General features: G+C 48.1%; 1 protein-coding gene across 1 annotated transcript in view; it reads right to left on the bottom strand.

Moving 5' to 3' along the window:
- The window catches only part of LOC144818669 (stimulated by retinoic acid gene 6 protein-like), a 651836-nt gene that overhangs the window by 152708 nt on the left and 479892 nt on the right, over nt 1-19236 (bottom strand). The window contains exon 14 of the mRNA XM_078676317.1: nt 19104-19221. Coding sequence (XP_078532443.1) covers nt 19104-19221 — 118 coding nt within the window. The remainder of the gene's footprint in view (nt 1-19103; nt 19222-19236) is intronic.

Below are 19236 nucleotides of genomic sequence, written 5' to 3'. Positions count from 1 at the left end.
TCCTACAGCCCGATGCAACGAGCTGGCTGACGTCTTCTTTCAAAAAACCAATAAAATATACTCCTCCCTCGCAGCCCCCACCCCGGAGACTATTATTGCCACGCCACCATCCCCAAGCAATATAGTACACCTGTCGCAAGCATCCATGAGCACATTTCCACCACTAGACCCGGATTCACTCAAATCCCTCGCACACCAAATTAAATCAAGCTCCCCCCTTGACCCAGAGCCCCCTCAGATGATGAAAATGGCTAAGCAAGTCATTTTCCCTACCCTCATAGACCTACTTAATAGATCCATGCAAACTGGAGTGGTTCCCCCCCTGGAAACAGGCTATGGTGAGGGCACTGCTTAAAAAACCCAACCTCAACCCTATGGACCCCAATAATTTCCGCCCAATATCCCTGTTACCTTTGGCAAGCAAAATTCTGGAAAAGCACATTAACCATCACCTCACCAACTTCCTTGAGGAGAACTCCCTACTGGACCCCACCCAGACAGGATTCCGCCCTAAACACGGCACAGAAACTGCCCTTCTGGCCGAAACAGAGGAATCTAGAAGGATCTTGGATCAAGGGGGGTCAGTGGCAGTGATCCTCCTTGACCTAAGTGCCGCGTTTGACACGGTGTGCCACAAAACCCTGCTGTCTCGTCTAATCGATCTGGGGATTGCAGGAATCGCCCTCGACTAGTTGGACTCCTTTTTGAGCGGAAGGACCTTCCGGGTCCTTGATGGCGACTCCTGCTCCACGAGCAGACCTTTAAACTGTGGGGTTCCCCAAGGCTCCTCCCTAAGCCCCACGCTGTTCAATGTGTACATGAGACAGCTGGCTGAGGTCGTCCGATAATACGGTGTCAAGATCATCTCGTATGCGGACGACACTCAGCTGGTGGTCTCTCTGGCACAGAAGAACAGCAGGCTTCCCCAAATCAACCTAGCAGCATGCATGGAGGACGTCAGGAGATGGATGACAGCATCCTCATTAAAACTCAATGGGGACAAGACCGAGATAATGCTCCTTGGCCCCCCCATTCCCATGCCCATGAACCAACTATGGCCTCCCAGTTTGGGTCCGCCACCATCCCCGAAGGATGACATCAAGAGTCTGGGAATATGGCTGGACAAAACCCTTACCTTTAATACGCAGGCAACAAAAACAGCAGCAACGTGCTTCGGAATTATCCGAATGCTAAGGAAGATCCTGCCCATCTTACCCCTAGAAGCCAAACAGATTGTTATCCAGGGCCTCATCCAATCCCGACTCGACTTCAACAATGCCCTTTACCTAGGAGCCCCTGACTAAGTGCTGCAGAAACTTCAGCGCACACAGAATTGTGCAGCTCGCACGCTTCTCCAAATCCCGCGTAGGGAATCGGTTAAACCAGGGATCAGGGCACTACACTGGCTCCCGATCAGGGATAGAATTAAATTTAAGACTCTATGCATATCGCACCAAGCCTTCCACAGAGCCAGACCTGAGATCAACCACACCCTTCTGACTCCCTACTGTCCCGGTAAGTCACTTCGCTCTGAGAACGCATTCCTTGCTGTCGTTCCCAGAGTAAAAAGATCAAGAGCAGGAGGTAGGTCCTTCTCACTTAACGCTGCTAAATTATGGAACTCCCTTCCTTTTTCACTTAGGTCCAACCCTATCCTGTCATCCTTCCGTAAAGAGCTAAAAACACATCTTTTTAGCAACTAGTTACCCCACCTGGACACCTCCCCCCTCCTCTCAGAGTTCTGTTATCCTTACTCAGCGCCTGGACGCCCTTGGGCAGCAGCCGCGCTTTACAAAACTCCTTTTCATTTCATTTCATTTCATTTCATCTCATAATCTTACACTTGTCATTCTTTTGTATGGGGAGAATATCTAAAGACTTGCGCAAACCTTCTATTACTGCTAAGAAATTCTTAGCTCACACAGGCTCTCGCTTTCAGTGTTTGGAAATGGAGGACTTACCTGATACTCCGTCCTCGAAGGGTTCAACATCTTCAACTTCATCATCGCTTGCTACCAAAAAAGGTACCATTAAAAGACTAAAGAAGGATCCACCTTGGCCCCATTCACAGGCACCTACGTCCGCTTCATTTGATCTGTTATTGGAGGAAATAAGAGCTTTGCGTCCTTTTATTGAAGAGACTAAATCTACAATTCAGCAACTTTCAGATAAATGGCTTTCTGTAGACGAACGGATTACTGTACTTGAGCAGAATGTTGCGTCAATGGAGTCCTCTGTTTCCAAAGTTGATCCAGTTTGTGCACAGGTCTCGCTTTTGCGTAAGCAGATCAAAAATTTGGAGAATAGGAGTAGGCGGAACAACCTGCGCCTTTACGGCCTTGAGGAAGATTTGGAAGGGTCGGATCCTATCGCCTACTTTCAATCTTTTCTGCCAAAACTCCTTAATCTGCCAGAGGGCACTACTCTCAATATTCAAACGGCACACCGTCTGGGTTCCATTAGAGGCACATCTTCTGCTGTTACAATGAGGAAACCAAGAGGAGTCGTTATGTATTTCCTTAAGTATACAGACTTACTTACAGTCCTTTCTGCAGCAAGAGCTATGAATCGTATCACATGGTCTGGTCATCCTTTATTTTTTGCACAGGACTATGCTAAGTCAACAGCTGACCGACGTAAGGAGTTCTTATCTCTTCGCCCACAATTGCGCTCCATGGGAGCGCAGTATGGGTTGTTTCATCCCTGCCTTTTTAAAGTGACTATTAACAATAAGACTACTACGTATGATGACCCATTGAAATTGAAGAGTTTTCTTTACTCGCACTCTACTGACAAGATGGACACCGCTTCTACTTCAAGTTCTTAATCGTTTTCTGCTAGTGTAGTGTTGTTGCTTCTATATTCTGCAGTTTGAGTTTATGATGGTTGCTTATGCTTCATAGTCTATACACTATGTTATATAAATTGTTGTCAAATTTATCCTTTTTGTTCCTCTTTTCTTACACAGATCCTTTCCCTGCTCGTCAGGCTCCTTCCATGTGTTATTGAAGTTCGTCGGGTCCGATCCCTTCCTTCGTCTGTTCCCTTGAGCTGCGGTCGTGCCATTGTCCACGTGGCCTCCACCCTCCCACCCTTTGTTTGTTACGGATGTTATGTACGTTTTTTGTCTTTCCCTTTTTCCCATTGTTTTTCGCAAGTTGGTTCTCTGTATGTTTTCCTCTTTCTTGGCATCTTCTTCCTTGCCCTTCTTCTTATTTCATTCTCTTGAGTCTTTCAACGGGTTTCTTTTTCTTTTCCTTTCCCATGTTAGTTTTCTGTCTCTTCTCTCTGACTCTTTTAGGACATTTGTTCTCTTTTTCTCATCTGGCCATTCCTTTACTTTCTAGGTTGATGGTGTACTGTTTTTCTTTTTCCTTCTTACTCTTTTCTGAATGGATTTTGGTGCATTCCCATGATTGTCCTATATATATTTTTCTATGTTCATTTCTTTTCTGCTTTCTATCTCTCTTTCCCTCAGTTTTCCTTCATTCTTCTTCTTTCTTTTTTTTTGGTTCTCTTTTGTTTCCATTTTCCGACCTCTTGTTAATCGATCTATGTTGCATGTGGTTTCTTGTCTACCAGGGTTCTTCTTTTTCTCTGGTTTTTGATGATTTCTTTGTTATTTTACACATGTATGGCTTTTGCATTTATTTCTTATGTATTTCATGACTGGACTTTACTGATCATTGTCATTAATGTTATTGTATGCCGTTGATAATTGTTTCCTGGAACGTTAGAGGTCTTCATTCACCAATTAAGAGGCAAAGAGTATTGTCCCATCTTGCTAAACTCAACGCTGATATCGCTTGCATACAGGAATCCCACCTTTCTGCTGAAGAGTCAGTTAAATTAAAGAGAGGTTGGGCGGGGGAGGTCTATTTTTCTCCGGGTGATGGAAAGCGCAATGGAGTTGTGATTATGTTTCGTAAATCACTATATGTCAAAGTTGTCACATGTAGTACTGATCAATTAGGTAGATGGGTCCTGGTAAATTTCACCTTGGATAAGGTCCCTATGTCCATTTTAAACATTTACGCCCCAGTGACGGGTGACGCCTCTTTTTGGCCCTCCTTGGCTCCACACATCACGTTACATTATACGGACAATTTTATATTGGCTGGGGATTGCAACAAGGTTCTTTTTTTTTTTAATGTATTGTGTCCCACTGTTACGTCCCACTTCCCTACTATCGAAAGCCTCCTATGTCCCTCCATCCAACCCATGGTAGTGCCTCCATTTCAACCAAACTCTACGGAATTTCTTCGGACAACCCCTGGCCTTGTAAGTGACCCTCTCCGCCGCCATATATAGGTCTAACCCTCGTCTCCACTCTTCCAGATCTGGTGGTTCCGGCGCTCCCCATCGTTTCGCAATGTCTCGTTTGGCGAACACCAATGCAAGGACTAGGAAAGTGAGTAATGGGCGAGTTAGGTCCACCTCGTTTGTCATTCCAAGTGATGCTAACTTGGGGTCCCGTGGGATTGAGGCCTCAAGGACTTCCTCCAGTTCCCCAAATATCTGGGTCCAGTATGTCTGTATTACACTACAGGACCACACAGTGTGAAAAAAGTCCCCCTCCTCATGGAGGCACCGAAGGCAACTTGGTTCTTCTATCCTCCCCATCTTACACAGACGCACCCTGTCAAAGTATGTCCTATGGAGAAAGTTAAATTGAATGAGTCGTAATCTAGATTTAATTGCTACCTCCCGGGGATGCATCAGGACTATCTCCCAGTCTCGGTCCTCCATCTCCCCCACCTCTGCCTCCCAAGTGTGCCTAAGTTTGGTCAAGTCGCCCAGCATATGGTTGGTCAGTATTTTGTACGTCAGGGATACCGCCTTTACCACCACCTGTTCTTGTAGGAGCCTCCCTTCCAATGGCGCGTATTCCGGGAGATCTGTGAGCGTGATGTGTTGGGCTATCCAAGCGTGTCTTAATTGAACATATTTGAAATATTGTGTGTTATGTAGTCCAAACTCCGACTGGAGTGCTTGGAACGATTTCAGCTCCCCCTTGGCTACTACATCTCCTGTGGTGGAGATGCCGATGTCGTCCCACCTCTTGAATCCGCGGAGCTTATGCAGCTCGGTTAACCATTGGCAGTGCCACAGTGGTGTCTGACGTGTGGGTTTCCTCTCCCACCCCATGCGACGCGTAGCTCTCGTCCATGCCCTAAGCGTTATAGACGTGGCTGGAAGGAGGGAGGCACTTCCGACACTCCCGTACAGATATTTCAGTATGTTATTGGGCGCCAGTTTAGTCCTCTCTAGTGCATACGTTGGGTGGTCCGCCGGTGTATGGAGCCAGTCATTGATTGGGGTCAGATGTTCCGCCCAGTAGTAGGCCTCCAAGTTCGGGAGTGAGATCGCTCCGCTATATTGGTGTCTCTGAAGTGTGGACAGGGCCACCCTGGCCTGTTTACCCAGCCAAAGGAAGGATCTCAGATCCGCATGAATCCTGGTGAAAACTGGCACTGGTAGTGGATAGTACTCATTTTGTAGGGCGTATAGGAATTTCGGTAGAATTATCATTTTATACATAGCTGCCCTGCCCAGAAGTGTTAGCGGGAGCTGCCTCCAGCGGTCCATATCTGCAACTGCATTAGATATGATCCGTTCCAAACTTCTCTGGAGCGAGAGGGTCGCATCCGCCGTTATATACACTCCCAGGTATTGGAAGCCCTCCGTTGTTGTCATCAGGTCCTCTGGTAGTCTGCCCCATTGATTGCGTCCCCCCGGGTCATAAAGTATAGATTTATGCCAGTTAATTTTGTAGCCTGCCATCCGTCCATAGCATTCTAGTTCTCCAAATAGCTCCGGTACCGTGTCCTCTGGTCTAGTAATGTAAAGCAAAACATCGTCTGCATAGAGCGAGACCTTTTCCGGGTTTAGTGCAGTATCTCCACTAGTGAAGCCATGGATGTCCTCATTACGTCGGATTCTGACCGCGAGCACCTCAATGGCCAGCGTGAAGAGAAGAGGGGACAGGGGGCAGCCCTGTCTAGTCCCTCTCTGGATCTGGAACTCCCGAGAGAGCACCCCGTTGACCCTCACCCTGGCCACCGGGCCAGTATAGAGCAACCGGACCCGGTTAATACATTTTGGCCCAAATCCATACCTCTGAAGCACTGCAAACAGGAAGGGCCAATGGATTGCGTCAATAGCCTTTTCGGCATCTAGGGAGAGGAACCAGTGTGGGTCGCCTCTTCCCCTCACCTCTTGGAGCCAATTATGGGCTCTCCTTAGATTCAATTTCGTTGCCCTATCAGGCAAGAAGCCCGACTGGTCCAGGTGTACCAGGTCTGTGATGACCGTCCTCAGGTGTGTAGCCAAGATGGTAGCCAGCAGTTTCATTTCTGTATTGAGCAGAGAGATCGGCCTGTAAGAGGCGCAGTTATCTCGCGGTTTACCCTCCTTAAAGATCGGTATTATCGTGGCCATTGCGAGATCTGGAGGGAGCTCTCCATCTTCATAGGCACCGGTGAAGAGATCCCGAAGATGGGGGGTCAGAAGGTCTGCTGTACGCTTAAACAACTCTGCTGGGAAGCCATTCGGGCCTGGGGTTTTGCCAGGCCGGAGCTTGGCAATAGCATTTGCGATGTCCTCAGACGTTTTGTCCGCTTCCAATTCCTCCATGGCCTCAGCGGGGAGGGTCGGCAGGGCCGCCTCCTCCAGATAGTGGAGGGCCACTTCAGGGGTAGCTAGGTCTCGGGCTGCGTAGAAGGCCTCATAGTGGGTCGCAAAAGCTTCTGCTATCTCTAAGTCGGAGTTGACCACCATTCCGTCAGCAGTAGCGATAGTGTCTATCCATCTCACTGCCCGCTCTTTTTTGCTGAGCCATGCTAGCAGTTTTCCCGACTTGTCCCCCACATCATACAGTCTATGGAGGGTGGCCAAGGCTTGGATCCTGGCCTCACTGGTCACCAGTTCCCTATAATGTTTCTGGGCATCTACTAACCGTCGGAGGGTGTCATTAGTCTTATGGGTTAAATACTCGTTTTCCCGACTCAAGATAGCCTGTTCCAAGGCCGCTACCTCAGCTTGGTGTCTCCGCCTTTCCTCACCTAGTCTGGAACGAAGTCTGTCACGTAGGACCAGCTTCAAAGCCTCCCATAGAGTGACTTTCGAGTCCACCGAGTCTTCATTTTCGGCGAAATACAGTCTAATGTCTATTCTCACGCCTTTGAGGATTGCCGAGTTTTGAAGATCCCAAGCCGCGAGGCGCCAGGACTTCAAGCCCCTACTCCGGTCTAGGCCCACTTTCACGTAAGGTGGGGAGTATCCCGCATGTACTAGTACCCTGTAGCGGCCTCTGGCTATGAAGGCACACTGGGTACCTTTGAGGTGTGTTTCCTGCAGGAAAATGATATCTGAGTCACTCCTTTTGATATAGGCATTCACTAGACCTCTCTTAACCTTGGAGCCCAGTCCATTAACATTCCACGTTAGGATACTCAACCGTCGGCCTTCCCCTCTCGAAGTGTCTATGTCGTCTGGCATTGGAAAACGTTGTGATCATGTAGGACCCAATCCCTGTATGTGGCTGTGATGTAGAGGCATAGCGTGCGTGACTGTCCCTTCACCCGTGTCTTCTGTGTTCCCTCACTGTCCCAACCCGAGTCCCTACCCCAACAAACTTTGAATCCCTTTTTACCCACCCCCTCCCCACCTCCCTCCCCTTCCAGATGTGTCCCAAAGCGGGACATGACTTTCCGTAGGAGTAGGCCTGTCGCCCACCCACCACACCCTCCCTATCACACACCCAAACACCCTACAAATGTGTGAAACAAAACAAAGGGGGGTGTCAACTTGCGTGTTTCCCCGCGTTGGGCTGCTACTCCAGTTCTCCTATTCCACCAACATTTCAGAGGTCCATCCACATTACCGTGAACCGAGATGGGCAGTGCGCTTCGTGTCTTGAGTCATTAGCCCATTAGGATTTGGAGTCTTTTTTTTTTTTTTTTTTTTTAAAGACCTTTATTGTGCAAAAGTAGTATACAGTTACGGGCCCACAACCAGTCCGGCTGGCCTCGAAATCAGATCAGAGCACATACGGCAACGATAATACAGCTCAGCAGTCTCCAAAGTAAAAAAAAACAGCAAACATTACAACGTCCCACAGATTGGATGCGATTACCGAGTGCAGAGTCTTTAAGGTCCATTTTAAAATTAAGATATAATACAAGAAGGATCAGAGACCAGATAGTCTATTGAAACACCGAGAGGGCAATGTGCACAGAAGGATATCCAAAAACGGAGATGCATAATCGGAGGAGCGGTACAGAATTACATTAATCAGGATAAAGAGGCATACAATCAAATTTCGTATCGTGCAAAACCCACCCCACATACATAAACAACCTCGTAGAAGCGAGCGTGAACCCCAAGGAGACGAAAAAGGCACGCAACTCCACACCTAGCCCCCATACTGACCCAGAAAAAGAGGAAAAGAAAGAAAAGACAAACAAAAGGAAGAGAGTAAAATAACGGTCCATAGAACAAAAAAAAGGACAAAACAAAATCCCCCCCCTACCCCCCACCCTACATGCATGCAGAGGCTATGGCCTACCCCCCCCTCGCAGTGTGCCTATCGCCCAAAAACGAGTACCCGAAATATAGACAAAAAAGAGAAAGAAGAACAAGAAAGGAAAGGTTACAGAAATCGGTAGGCGGAACATACACATACACACACACAGACTCCCGGTCTCCCCAGCCAAAAAGGTACATTCTACCCCAGAAACCACAGCAGCTACAGGAATCGAAAGTGCGATAAAATTGGGGAGAGGCAACCTAAGCTGCGCAAAGAGTGTAGCCTAAAAACACGCCAAGTCACCCCCCGGCCACCACACAGATGTCACACATTAAAGAAATCACCTAGCCTTGGCCCGATCTTGTGGGTCCCCCAAGGGATGTCTGTCCAGTAAAGCCCGCTGCAATCGTCATAAAGGAACAAAATGGCCACAGAAGGTAAAAGAGCGACATGAAAATGCAAACAGGACGCCATAGATCACCGACAAAGACACTTCCACTAATGTCCATCGCCCCCAATACCACCCCAAAATACTTATGCCATGGCCAAAATACAGGGGCGAGGAGAGAAGAAGCAGTCACCGGAGCCAACAGTCGCCGAGACAATGTCCGGGCCACTTGCAGCGATACCATGGGCGAGGTCCCCATATCCTGTCGAGAATGGCACCCTGCAGTAGAGCAGAAGCCGACGGATGGTAGTCCACAATCATCAGTACAGACCAGGATCTGTAAGTCTCCCTCGCACTCGAGTGCGACCACAGTATCTCCCTCAAAGACAGTGAGGGGCAAGTCCACGCACCCCCAGGAGCCATCTGATCGCGATCGTTCCAGTGTGGACACAAGATCGTCAAGTTTACGTCCCAACACACGATTTCTTTCCTTCAAATCGGACTGCAGGGCAAGAAGAGCAGCAAGAATATCACCACAAAGCAGCGCTGGCTGTGTGTCCCACCATACAGCATCGCTCGGCAAACCGCAGTCCCCAGACCACTGTGCTTCAGTAGGCAAGGCGATGTCCTGCCTTTCAATCAGGCAACCAGCAGACGGGCCCATCCGGGAGGGAGAGTGAAGGCAAGGCAGGGACGAGTCCGGTTCAGGCAAATTGCAGTGTGATACTCGGGGGCCGGCACAACACACGCCCAAGGAGCAATCACCGCTCCAGGTCAGATACTCTGTCCATCACCACCCCCTTTTTGAAATTATTTTGGCCACCATGAGTGTGGAAGGGTATGCTCAGACATGAGTCCCTTGCTCACTGCACCATCAGGATTCAAGCAAGCCGGGCCGAAGACGGCTGTAATGCCAGAAACCGGTCCCCGGAAGCTTGTTTCCTTTCCAGTGAAGAATTGGCTTGGTAGTTTGGTCTGCCCTGTTCCCATGATGCACTGGGCCAGGGACAGACTAATTTGCATATAGCCAGGTTCTGAACTGGGATGGTGCAGTGAGCTAAAAAACGGTAATGGATCAAGCCCTGATCTGTTGACTGGGTAGGAGTGTTCTGATTAACTCAGATACTCTGTCCATCACCACCCCCTTTTTGAAATTATTTTGGCCACCATGAGTGTGGAAGGGTATGCTCAGACATGAGTCCCTTGCTCACTGCACCATCAGGATTCAAGCAAGCCGGGCCGAAGACGGCTGTAATGCCAGAAACCGGTCCCCGGAAGCTTGTTTCCTTTCCAGTGAAGAATTGGCTTGGTAGTTTGGTCTGCCCTGTTCCCATGATGCACTGGGCCAGGGACAGACTAATTTGCATATAGCCAGGTTCTGAACTGGGATGGTGCAGTGAGCTAAAAAACGGTGATGGATCAAGCCCTGATCTGTTGACTGGGTAGGAGTGTTCTGATTAACTCAGATACTCTGTCCATCACCACCCCCTTTTTGAAATTATTTTGGCCACCATGAGTGTGGAAGGGTATGCTCAGACATGAGTCCCTTGCTCACTGCACCATCAGGATTCAAGCAAGCCGGGCCGAAGACGGCTGTAATGCCAGAAACCGGTCCCCGGAAGCCTGTTTCCTTTCCAGTGAAGAATTGGCTTGGTAGTTTGGTCTGCCCTGTTCCCATGATGCACTGGGCCAGGGACAGACTAATTTGCATATAGCCAGGTTCTGAACTGGGATGGTGCAGTGAGCTAAAAAACGGTGATGGATCAAGCCCTGATCTGTTGACTGGGTAGGAGTGTTCTGATTAACTCAGATACTCTGTCCATCACCACCCCCTTTTTGAAATTATTTTGGCCACCATGAGTGTGGAAGGGTATGCTCAGACATGAGTCCCTTGCTCACTGCACCATCAGGATTCAAGCAAGCCGGGCCGAAGACGGCTGTAATGCCAGAAACCGGTCCCCGGAAGCTTGTTTCCTTTCCAGTGAAGAATTGGCTTGGTAGTTTGGTCTGCCCTGTTCCCATGATGCACTGGGCCAGGGACAGACTAATTTGCATATAGCCAGGTTCTGAACTGGGATGGTGCAGTGAGCTAAAAAACGGTGATGGATCAAGCCCTGATCTGTTGACTGGGTAGGAGTGTTCTGATTAACTCAGATACTCTGTCCATCACCACCCCCTTTTTGAAATTATTTTGGCCACCATGAGTGTGGAAGGGTATGCTCAGACATGAGTCCCTTGCTCACTGCACCATCAGGATTCAAGCAAGCCGGGCCGAAGACGGCTGTAATGCCAGAAACCGGTCCCCGGAAGCTTGTTTCCTTTCCAGTGAAGAATTGGCTTGGTAGTTTGGTCTGCCCTGTTCCCATGATGCACTGGGCCAGGGACAGACTAATTTGCATATAGCCAGGTTCTGAACTGGGATGGTGCAGTGAGCTAAAAAACGGTGATGGATCAAGCCCTGATCTGTTGACTGGGTAGGAGTGTTCTGATTAACTCAGATACTCTGTCCATCACCACCCCCTTTTTGAAATTATCCAGGTCAGCAATGCCGGCGAATTCGGGAGCGGCCCGCGAATATCGGGCAGAAGAGCGGACATAGCTCTCCCGCAGCGCTCCAATCGTAAACAGTTGAAAACCAAGCTCCCACTTCGAGGGAATAGGCCGGCAGTATCGTGTCACAATCAGCTTCCCAGCGATGTGTTTTCCCTCAGCAGGCACTCCGGTCCGGCGAGCCGGCCCCACCCAGGCTCAGCTAGCCGCTGTTGACACACTAGCGCCCGGCCATGTTTCGTAACTGAGGCCCCGGCTCCAGGGCCGCGGGGTCGCAAAACCAATTCGAGGATTGCTCCGGCTGTAGGGCCGTCAGAGGCGTCAGGATAGCGCGATCGAGATCTGCGCGCATTCACCGTCACCCCGCCGCCAGTCGATCACAGGAGTACAAGCAGGATATACGTGCGGGGCTCGGAGGCTGGAGGAGCCGGGAGCCTACGCTTCCATTCAGGTCGCCATCTTGGCTCCGCCTAGGATTTGGAGTCTTGAGACTCTGATTCAGGCGCACTATGCTGTCCTGACAAGTCCTGTTCCAGCACACGGATATCCTGTACCAATGGGTGGGCAGATTGTCTCTCTTCTTCTTCCTCCTCCCCCCCCGACGTGTGACTGTCTAAGGCCTCGTCCTCTTCGCCCTCCGAGCGAGCCGTGGCGTGCAGTACTGCAAATCTCGATCCTGATGTGGCTGTACCATTCGGTGAGGCGGAGCGCCCTCTTCGTAGCACCTCAACCTCTGTATGGTGTCGCTGGGTTTTGTCTCCTGGATCTCCTGGATTTCAGTCTCTGGGCCTTCGGAATCTCCCAATGGGTCGCGTTCCTCACGGACCTATCCAGCAGATCTTGTCTGGCGAGCTCTCTACTGTTAAGAATCGGCCGCTCCTCCAGCCACTGCCAGGCGTCCTCTGGGTGAGTGAAGAAGAGTGTCTGGTCATTGTATATCACCTTGAGTTTCGCTGGGAACAGTAGCATGTATGCGATTTTCGAGTCTCTTAGTTTTGCCTTCACCGCATCAAAAGACCTTCTCTGCTTCTGCACCTCTTGACTATAGTCCGGGAATATCATGATGTGTGAGTTTTCAAACCGGATCTCTCCCATCTTCCTCGCCTCTTTTAGTATTAAATCCCTGTCAGCGAAGTTGAGGAAGCGGGCAATAATTGGACGCGGTTTAGCCCCTGTTGGCGGTTTAGCGAGGAGGGCCCTGTGCGCCCTCTCAATTATGAAGCATGGCGAGAAAGGAGCTGTTGGGAATGTTTCCAGCAACCACGTATGTAGTAAGGATACCATGTCCGACTTCTCAACTTCTTCTCTAAAGCCGACAAAGCGCAGGTTATTGCGTCGGGCTCTGTTTTCGGCGTCGTCCACCTTCCAGAGGAGTTGGCGATGGGAGGCTTGCAGCTCCGCCATGTCCTTACGGAGGGTTGTGATTGAGTCTCCTGCCTCACCCATCCGTGTTTCCACTGAGGTGACCCTGTCGGACAAATTACGAAAGTCCTGTCTCAGGAGCGTCACTTCCGAGCCCACCTCACCTATCTTGACTTCTAATGCCGCCCTGGACTCCTGGATATCAGTGCGTGAAGCCCGGATGGCCTCCATCAGTAGTTCGGTGTCGGAGCGTGGGCCCGAGGTCGTCGGAAGGCCACCTACCACTTGGCGCGGCGCGGCAAAGTTGTCCATTGGGCCCTGTTTAGGTCCTTTAGACTGCACATCTTTTTTCCCCATGGTGTACTGAGGTGCCGCAATTTGACCACTCTGCGAGCAGTTTGCCCTTCTCCCTACTGGCGTTGGACGCGATTTCACGATGAGTCGCCCGCGATCTGCGGCCTCCTCAAACCAGATCTCCCCACCGTGGTTGCTCAAGGTGCCGTCTGTAGGGGAGGTGGGTGGTGCCTTCCGCCTCCTCCCTGCCGTCGTTCCCTTTCCAATGCCGGGACCCCCGGGTTCTCAGCACCAGGCCCCCGCGTCCCGGCAGCTCGAGGGTTTTCCCGGCCAATCCCGTACGTTAGGCCGGCCTGCAGGTAGTTAGGCACGGATCGTTACCTTGACATCTGCCTTGGAACCAGGGAGAGTTGTGTCTTCTAGTACCTCTTATAGTACGCACCTCCCAGTGTTTCTTATTTTTCCAGTGACATTTGTCCTTTCCCCGTGTCACAGACTCCCTGTACCCCTGGACACAGCAAGAGCGGGCGTGTGCTGGCAGACCCGGCGAGGATCAGGCTTGCTGGCACCTCACGTTGGTCCGGTTGTGCCTATTCGAAATTCGGAGCCCCTTGTCTCCGGAGCTGGGACAGTGGATGGTTCTGGGCTTCTTGGCGCGCACCGCTGTAGCCTTTCCAGCGCCACCGCCGCAGTAATGTGCTCACAGTGACGTAGCTCAACTCGTGGAGACCCCCATACTCTGCCTTACTTCCTCCCCGCCTCTGTGTAATCGGGTGATAGGCTCTGCCTGCTGCCCCTGTATTCCGCTCTGGGGGTCTTGTCGTCGCTGGGGGGCCAGGCCCGCAGAGAGCTCCAAGAGCGGAGAGACCGTCACCAATCCGCTATCCAGCGCCCCGTGACCCGGGCGGGCGCTATCTACGTACCCTGGGTGCCTCACCGTGAGAGAGAGCGTGGCTCACAGCGCTTCACAGGGGTGTCACCGCTCCCCACCAGGCCTCCTCGTCATCACCGCGCATTCCAGGCCAGCTAGTCGGGACCGAGATCGGGCTTCTCAGCTTCGCCGGCGGTCGATTCCGACCCCGGGCGCCATCTTTGTGTAGTGTTTACCTCCGCACCAGTGTCCGTCGGGCGTGGGAGCGGGTGGGGCGAATCCGGGAGCCGCTCAGGATGGTCGGGCTCTTCTTACCGTGCCCCACTCGTGGCAGCTGTAGGCGGCAGGGCAAGGATCTCGTTCATTCTGCGTCTATCTCACTCGGGCACCGGTGGCCGCCATCTTGGTGTAGTCGGGGCTCACGCGCGGGCAAGTCCGGAGCCGGTTTCTCCCTCAGAGCGCCACCGTTTCAGTAATTTTGCCTCCCTCTAGTGCAGGGCACATTCGGACTTCACCTCACCGATTTTGGGAGTGTTGGAGTCAGTAGTACGCCGGATCGTGAGGCAGCCGTGCAGGAGCTCCGCAGTTGCACGTCCTAACCGGCCATGCTGTTGGTCACGCCCCTGCAACGAGGTTCTTGACCCATTCCTGGATAGACATTCATCTACTGCTTATGTACCCCATAAATCACACAAATCTTTTACGCAACTCATTCACCAATATAACCTAACCGATGCCTGGAGACTCTGTAATCCAACTTTGCGTGAATATTCTTTTTTTTCCCCGCCGCATCACACTCAATCACGATTGGATTACTTTTTCGTTTCACGTCATCTTTCTCAATCTCTCATTTCTTCCGATATTGGATCTATTTTAATATCTGACCACGCACCAGTTTCCATATCATTGGATGTTCTTTATAAACCCAAGTCCACTACGAAGTGGCGCTTTAATAACTCCCTCCTCCTTGATCCTGCTTTTGTTTCTTCTTTTACTTCCTTTTTTCACGAGTACTTCCTGTTAAATCAATCTGATGAGATTCAATTTTCGGTAGTATGGGAGGCTTTTAAGGCTTCGGCTAGGGAGTTTATAATTCGCTATGTCTCCTGTAAACGAAGGACGGCGCAGCAATCCACCAAAGATTTCTTTTCTAAAATTAAAAGTTTAGAACACGCTTACTATACTTCAAAATCCAAAGATTGCTTGAGTGAATTTATTGCCACCAAACTTCAGTTTAATAAAGACTCCACAAACAACGCTTCTAATTTCCTACTAAAGTCCAGTGCTAAATTTTATGGGGGTCAAAATAGAGCTGGGAAACTATTGGCCAATTATTTAAAAGCTAAACAGAATCGAGTCAATATAGACTCTGTTCATGGTCGGGATGGTTCACTTAAGCATAAGGACAATGACATCCTGCAGGAATTTCATCATTTTTATGAGTCACTCTATTCCTCTGAATCGACCGCTTCCGAAGATTCTATTTCTCAGTTCCTCTCTAAGATTCGTTCTCCTTTTGTTTCGCCTCCGGATCTTTCTCCATTGGAAACTGATATTACGCAATTAGAGCTTTCCCGTGCATTGAAGACTTTGAAACATGGGAAGGCCCCGGGTCCTGATGGCTTCACAGTTGAATTCTTTTCTTACTTTTCTAAATTGCTTATTCCCAAATTGCACTCTCTAATCTCTACCTTTCTCGCTTCTGGTTCCGCCTCGGGAACTTTTTCTGATGCTCTTATTTGTATTCTTCCCAAGCCAGGTAAGGATCCGCAGCATTGTAAAAATTATCGCCCAATATCTCTAGTCAATATTGACTATAATATTTTTTCGAAAGCTTTGGCACTACGTTTGGAGAATTACTTACCTGAGCTTTTAGGTAAGGAACAGTCGGGTTTTGTTAATGGTAGACTCCTTGCAGACAACACTAGATTGTTTTTTGATATCCTTTCTAAGACTTCTCATTCTTCTCTTTCTCCTGCAGCCATTGCTCTAGATGCTGAGAAAACTTTTGATAGAGTTGAATGGCTGTATCTTTCCCAGACTCTGAAATGGTTTGGCTTTGGGCCAAAAATATCTACACTAATTTCACTCTTATATTCTCATTCAAGGGCTGCCATATCGGCAAATGGCGGCTTGTACTCTTATTTTTCTCTTAACAGAGGGGTTAGGCAAGGCTGTCCTCTCTCTCCTTTCTTGTTTGATCTCGCCCTAGAGCCTTTCCTCTTAAGAATTTGCCAGAATAATGACATTCATGGTTTCGCCTTCCAACAAACCAACATTAAGATGGCTGCTTACGCGGATGATGTCTTGTTGTTCTTGTCCCAAGCAAGTTCATCCCTTCCTGCATTCTTAACTGAGGTGGACTCCTTCGCTCGCGTGTCTGGATATAAATTAAATAAAGACAAATGCGAGATTCTACCCCTTACGAAATTTACTCTTAAAAATGATTTCTCTGCTTTGGGTTTCACGTGGAATACTGAGTCTATTAAATACTTAGGACTTAATTTCACAGCTTCTCTTAAAGGCACTGTTGCTAGATGTCTTGATGATTGTTTTAAAAAATTAACGGCCCTTACCTCCAAATGGCATCCCCTTTATCTGTCCTGGTGGGGGAGATTGGATACGATCAAGATGATGCTTTCGCCTATCGTCTTATTTACCATATCTAACGTCCCATTTTCTATTCCCTCAAAATACTTTAAGAAAATTAATTCTATTCTCTCTTCCTTTTTATGGGGTCACAAAAAATCTTGCATGTCTTTAACCAACTTGATGCGTCCCAAGTCGGAAGGGGGGGTAAACTTTCCTAACTTTTCTTAATACCATAAATCTTTCCTGCTATGTCAGGTATCTAGTTGGATTTTGGATTCACACTCCTCGTCTCCTCTCTGGTTAGATTTTATTTTTATTTTATTTATTTATTCAATTTATATAGCGCATTATCACCAGTAGGTCTCTAAGCGCTTGTAGTGGAAAACTGATCAAATACAGAAGGACAGGTACCCAGATTAGATCAAGCCCCATGCTTCTCGGAAGAGTACCGTTTTTAACATTCGCCTAAAAGGCAATAGATTCGGTTCCTTCCGTAGGCAGAGGTAGATCTGGAGCGTTCTTTCATTGCACCTTTTTCTTTTACAGAATATCTAATGTTTTCTCGTAAACCACAATTTGTCTCTACCCCTATTCTCAGGCATACGTCAAAAATTCTTCCAAGTTTGCCTATTCCACCTTTTTTGCGCAACCCATTTGGCACAACATGTCTATTCTAATTAATAATAGACCCATCTTTTGGAAGACATGGAGATCTCGTGGCCTCATATGGGTTCATCAATTGTATTCTCAAGGTCAACCCCTTTCCTTTTCCTCCGCTGTCTCTTCCTTCAACTTTCCTTCTTCCTTCCGTGCTAAATACTCCTTATTGCATACTGCACTTCAGGATGCTCATGCTGCATACCTTGCTTCTACCTTTCCTGTTTATCCCGAACCTTCTAATGTGCTTGTATTGTATTCTTTACTTCTCAAGAAAGCCAAAGCTTCCCAAATGTATGCGTCTCTTTTAACTTCTTCTTCCCCCCGCCTTAAGACTAAGACAGAGGAGAGATGGGAGGAGGATCTCCATGTCTCTTGGCCCATCGACTTATGGGACAAAATTTGGCTGAAGATACGCACGTCCTCTAGGGCTGCCAATTCGACTCAGACATTGTTTTTTATTTATAATCGCCTATTACTTTCACCACTCACTCTCAGCAAACAATTTCCAGATTCCACGGATTTATGTTGGTCCTGTTCTGAACCACATGCGGACCTTTTTCACATGCTTTTTGATTGTCTCCTAGTTCGCATTTTTTGGGTGCAGGTTTGGTCCCAGATAAATAAAATTTTCTTTTCCACTCATCCCTTTTCTATTTCTCACATTTTCTTGGGGAGCGTTTCTCCTATATGGAGTCAGTGCATAATGCGTACAAAGATAATTGATTTATTGCTAGCAGTAGCTTTCCAACAAATCACCAAACACTGGAAAGACTTCACCAAAATATCATATCAGGCTTGGTGGTATGCGGTCTGTTACAACCACAGATTGGAAACGACTTATGTTTACCCTTTGACTCTAGCGACAAAGAGAACGGAATTGTGGGATCCAGTTACATCCCTGTTTAACGAAAGTGCTAGACACTCTTTGCCACTATCTCCCTTGCAGCAAGAGGTACCCAAACCTCCATGAATGCCTCTTCATTGTTCCATAACGATTCATCTGCTGTGTGTTTCATATTCTATTTTTGTATTTTATAAACTGTATATTCCATGTCATTACGTATACTACCCTGATTGTTTTTTTTTGTCTGGTATACAAGTTAATAATTTCCAGTCATGTCTAAAGTTTAATGCCTAACCTAAAGTTTAATGCCTAACTTAAATGGTTTTTCCCTCATCTTTCCTTTCTTTGCAAATTCTACTCAATTTTATGATGCTTGCTGTTATTGAGCATATTTTACTTTTCATGTTCTTTTCTTTATCTTTTTCTTATTTTTCCTTATTTCGTTCTTTTTCTTATCTCAGTGATTGATCTTCTGTAACATCTTTATTGATTGACTGTGCTTATTTTATTTGAACTTACTTTAATAAATTCTGTTTTAAACTTAAAAAAAAGATGGATGGATAGGACAGCTAAAGAGGAAGAGAGTAATAAAATGAGATTACAGCCAACTTTGCTTCTCCCTAATTGTCACTTTTCGAAGGAAGGAATCTCCGCGGGTGACTATTTCTTTGTAGAGCAGACATGCATCAATTCAACATAAAAAATAAAGATTCTTAAATTTCTGACTGCAGCTCATTGTCAATTGAAGTGTGCTTCTTTTCTTCCTCCCTCCCTCCCTTCCTTTCTTTCTTTCCTTACCTCTCTCTTTCTTTCTTTCTTTCCCTCTTTGTTTCCACATCATATCTCTAAGAGGACATGACCAGATGCAGATGGTCTGCAGGATGTGTTTGTGTATCTAGTTCTTAGTGAATCATTCTTTCCTTTAACAGAGATCGATATTTCTGAAATCTAAATGACCTAAGAATATGTTTAAGGTTGACAAAGGATGACAAAGTAAGTTATGCACACTTACAATGAAATCCCCAAGCCTTTCAGCATTTCCATTGCTCGGTTGTCTGTGATGGGCACTACAAAAATGTACATGATGGCCAGTCCAATGAGACACTGGATCACATGGGTGACTTGATATCCTGTGAAAATAAAGT

Source organism: Lissotriton helveticus, chromosome 2_1 (genome assembly GCF_964261635.1).
Source record: "Lissotriton helveticus chromosome 2_1, aLisHel1.1, whole genome shotgun sequence".
NCBI lineage: Eukaryota > Metazoa > Chordata > Amphibia > Caudata > Salamandridae > Lissotriton > Lissotriton helveticus.
The sequence above is the reverse complement of the archived record's forward strand: the minus strand, read 5'-3'. Positions and strand labels throughout refer to the sequence as shown.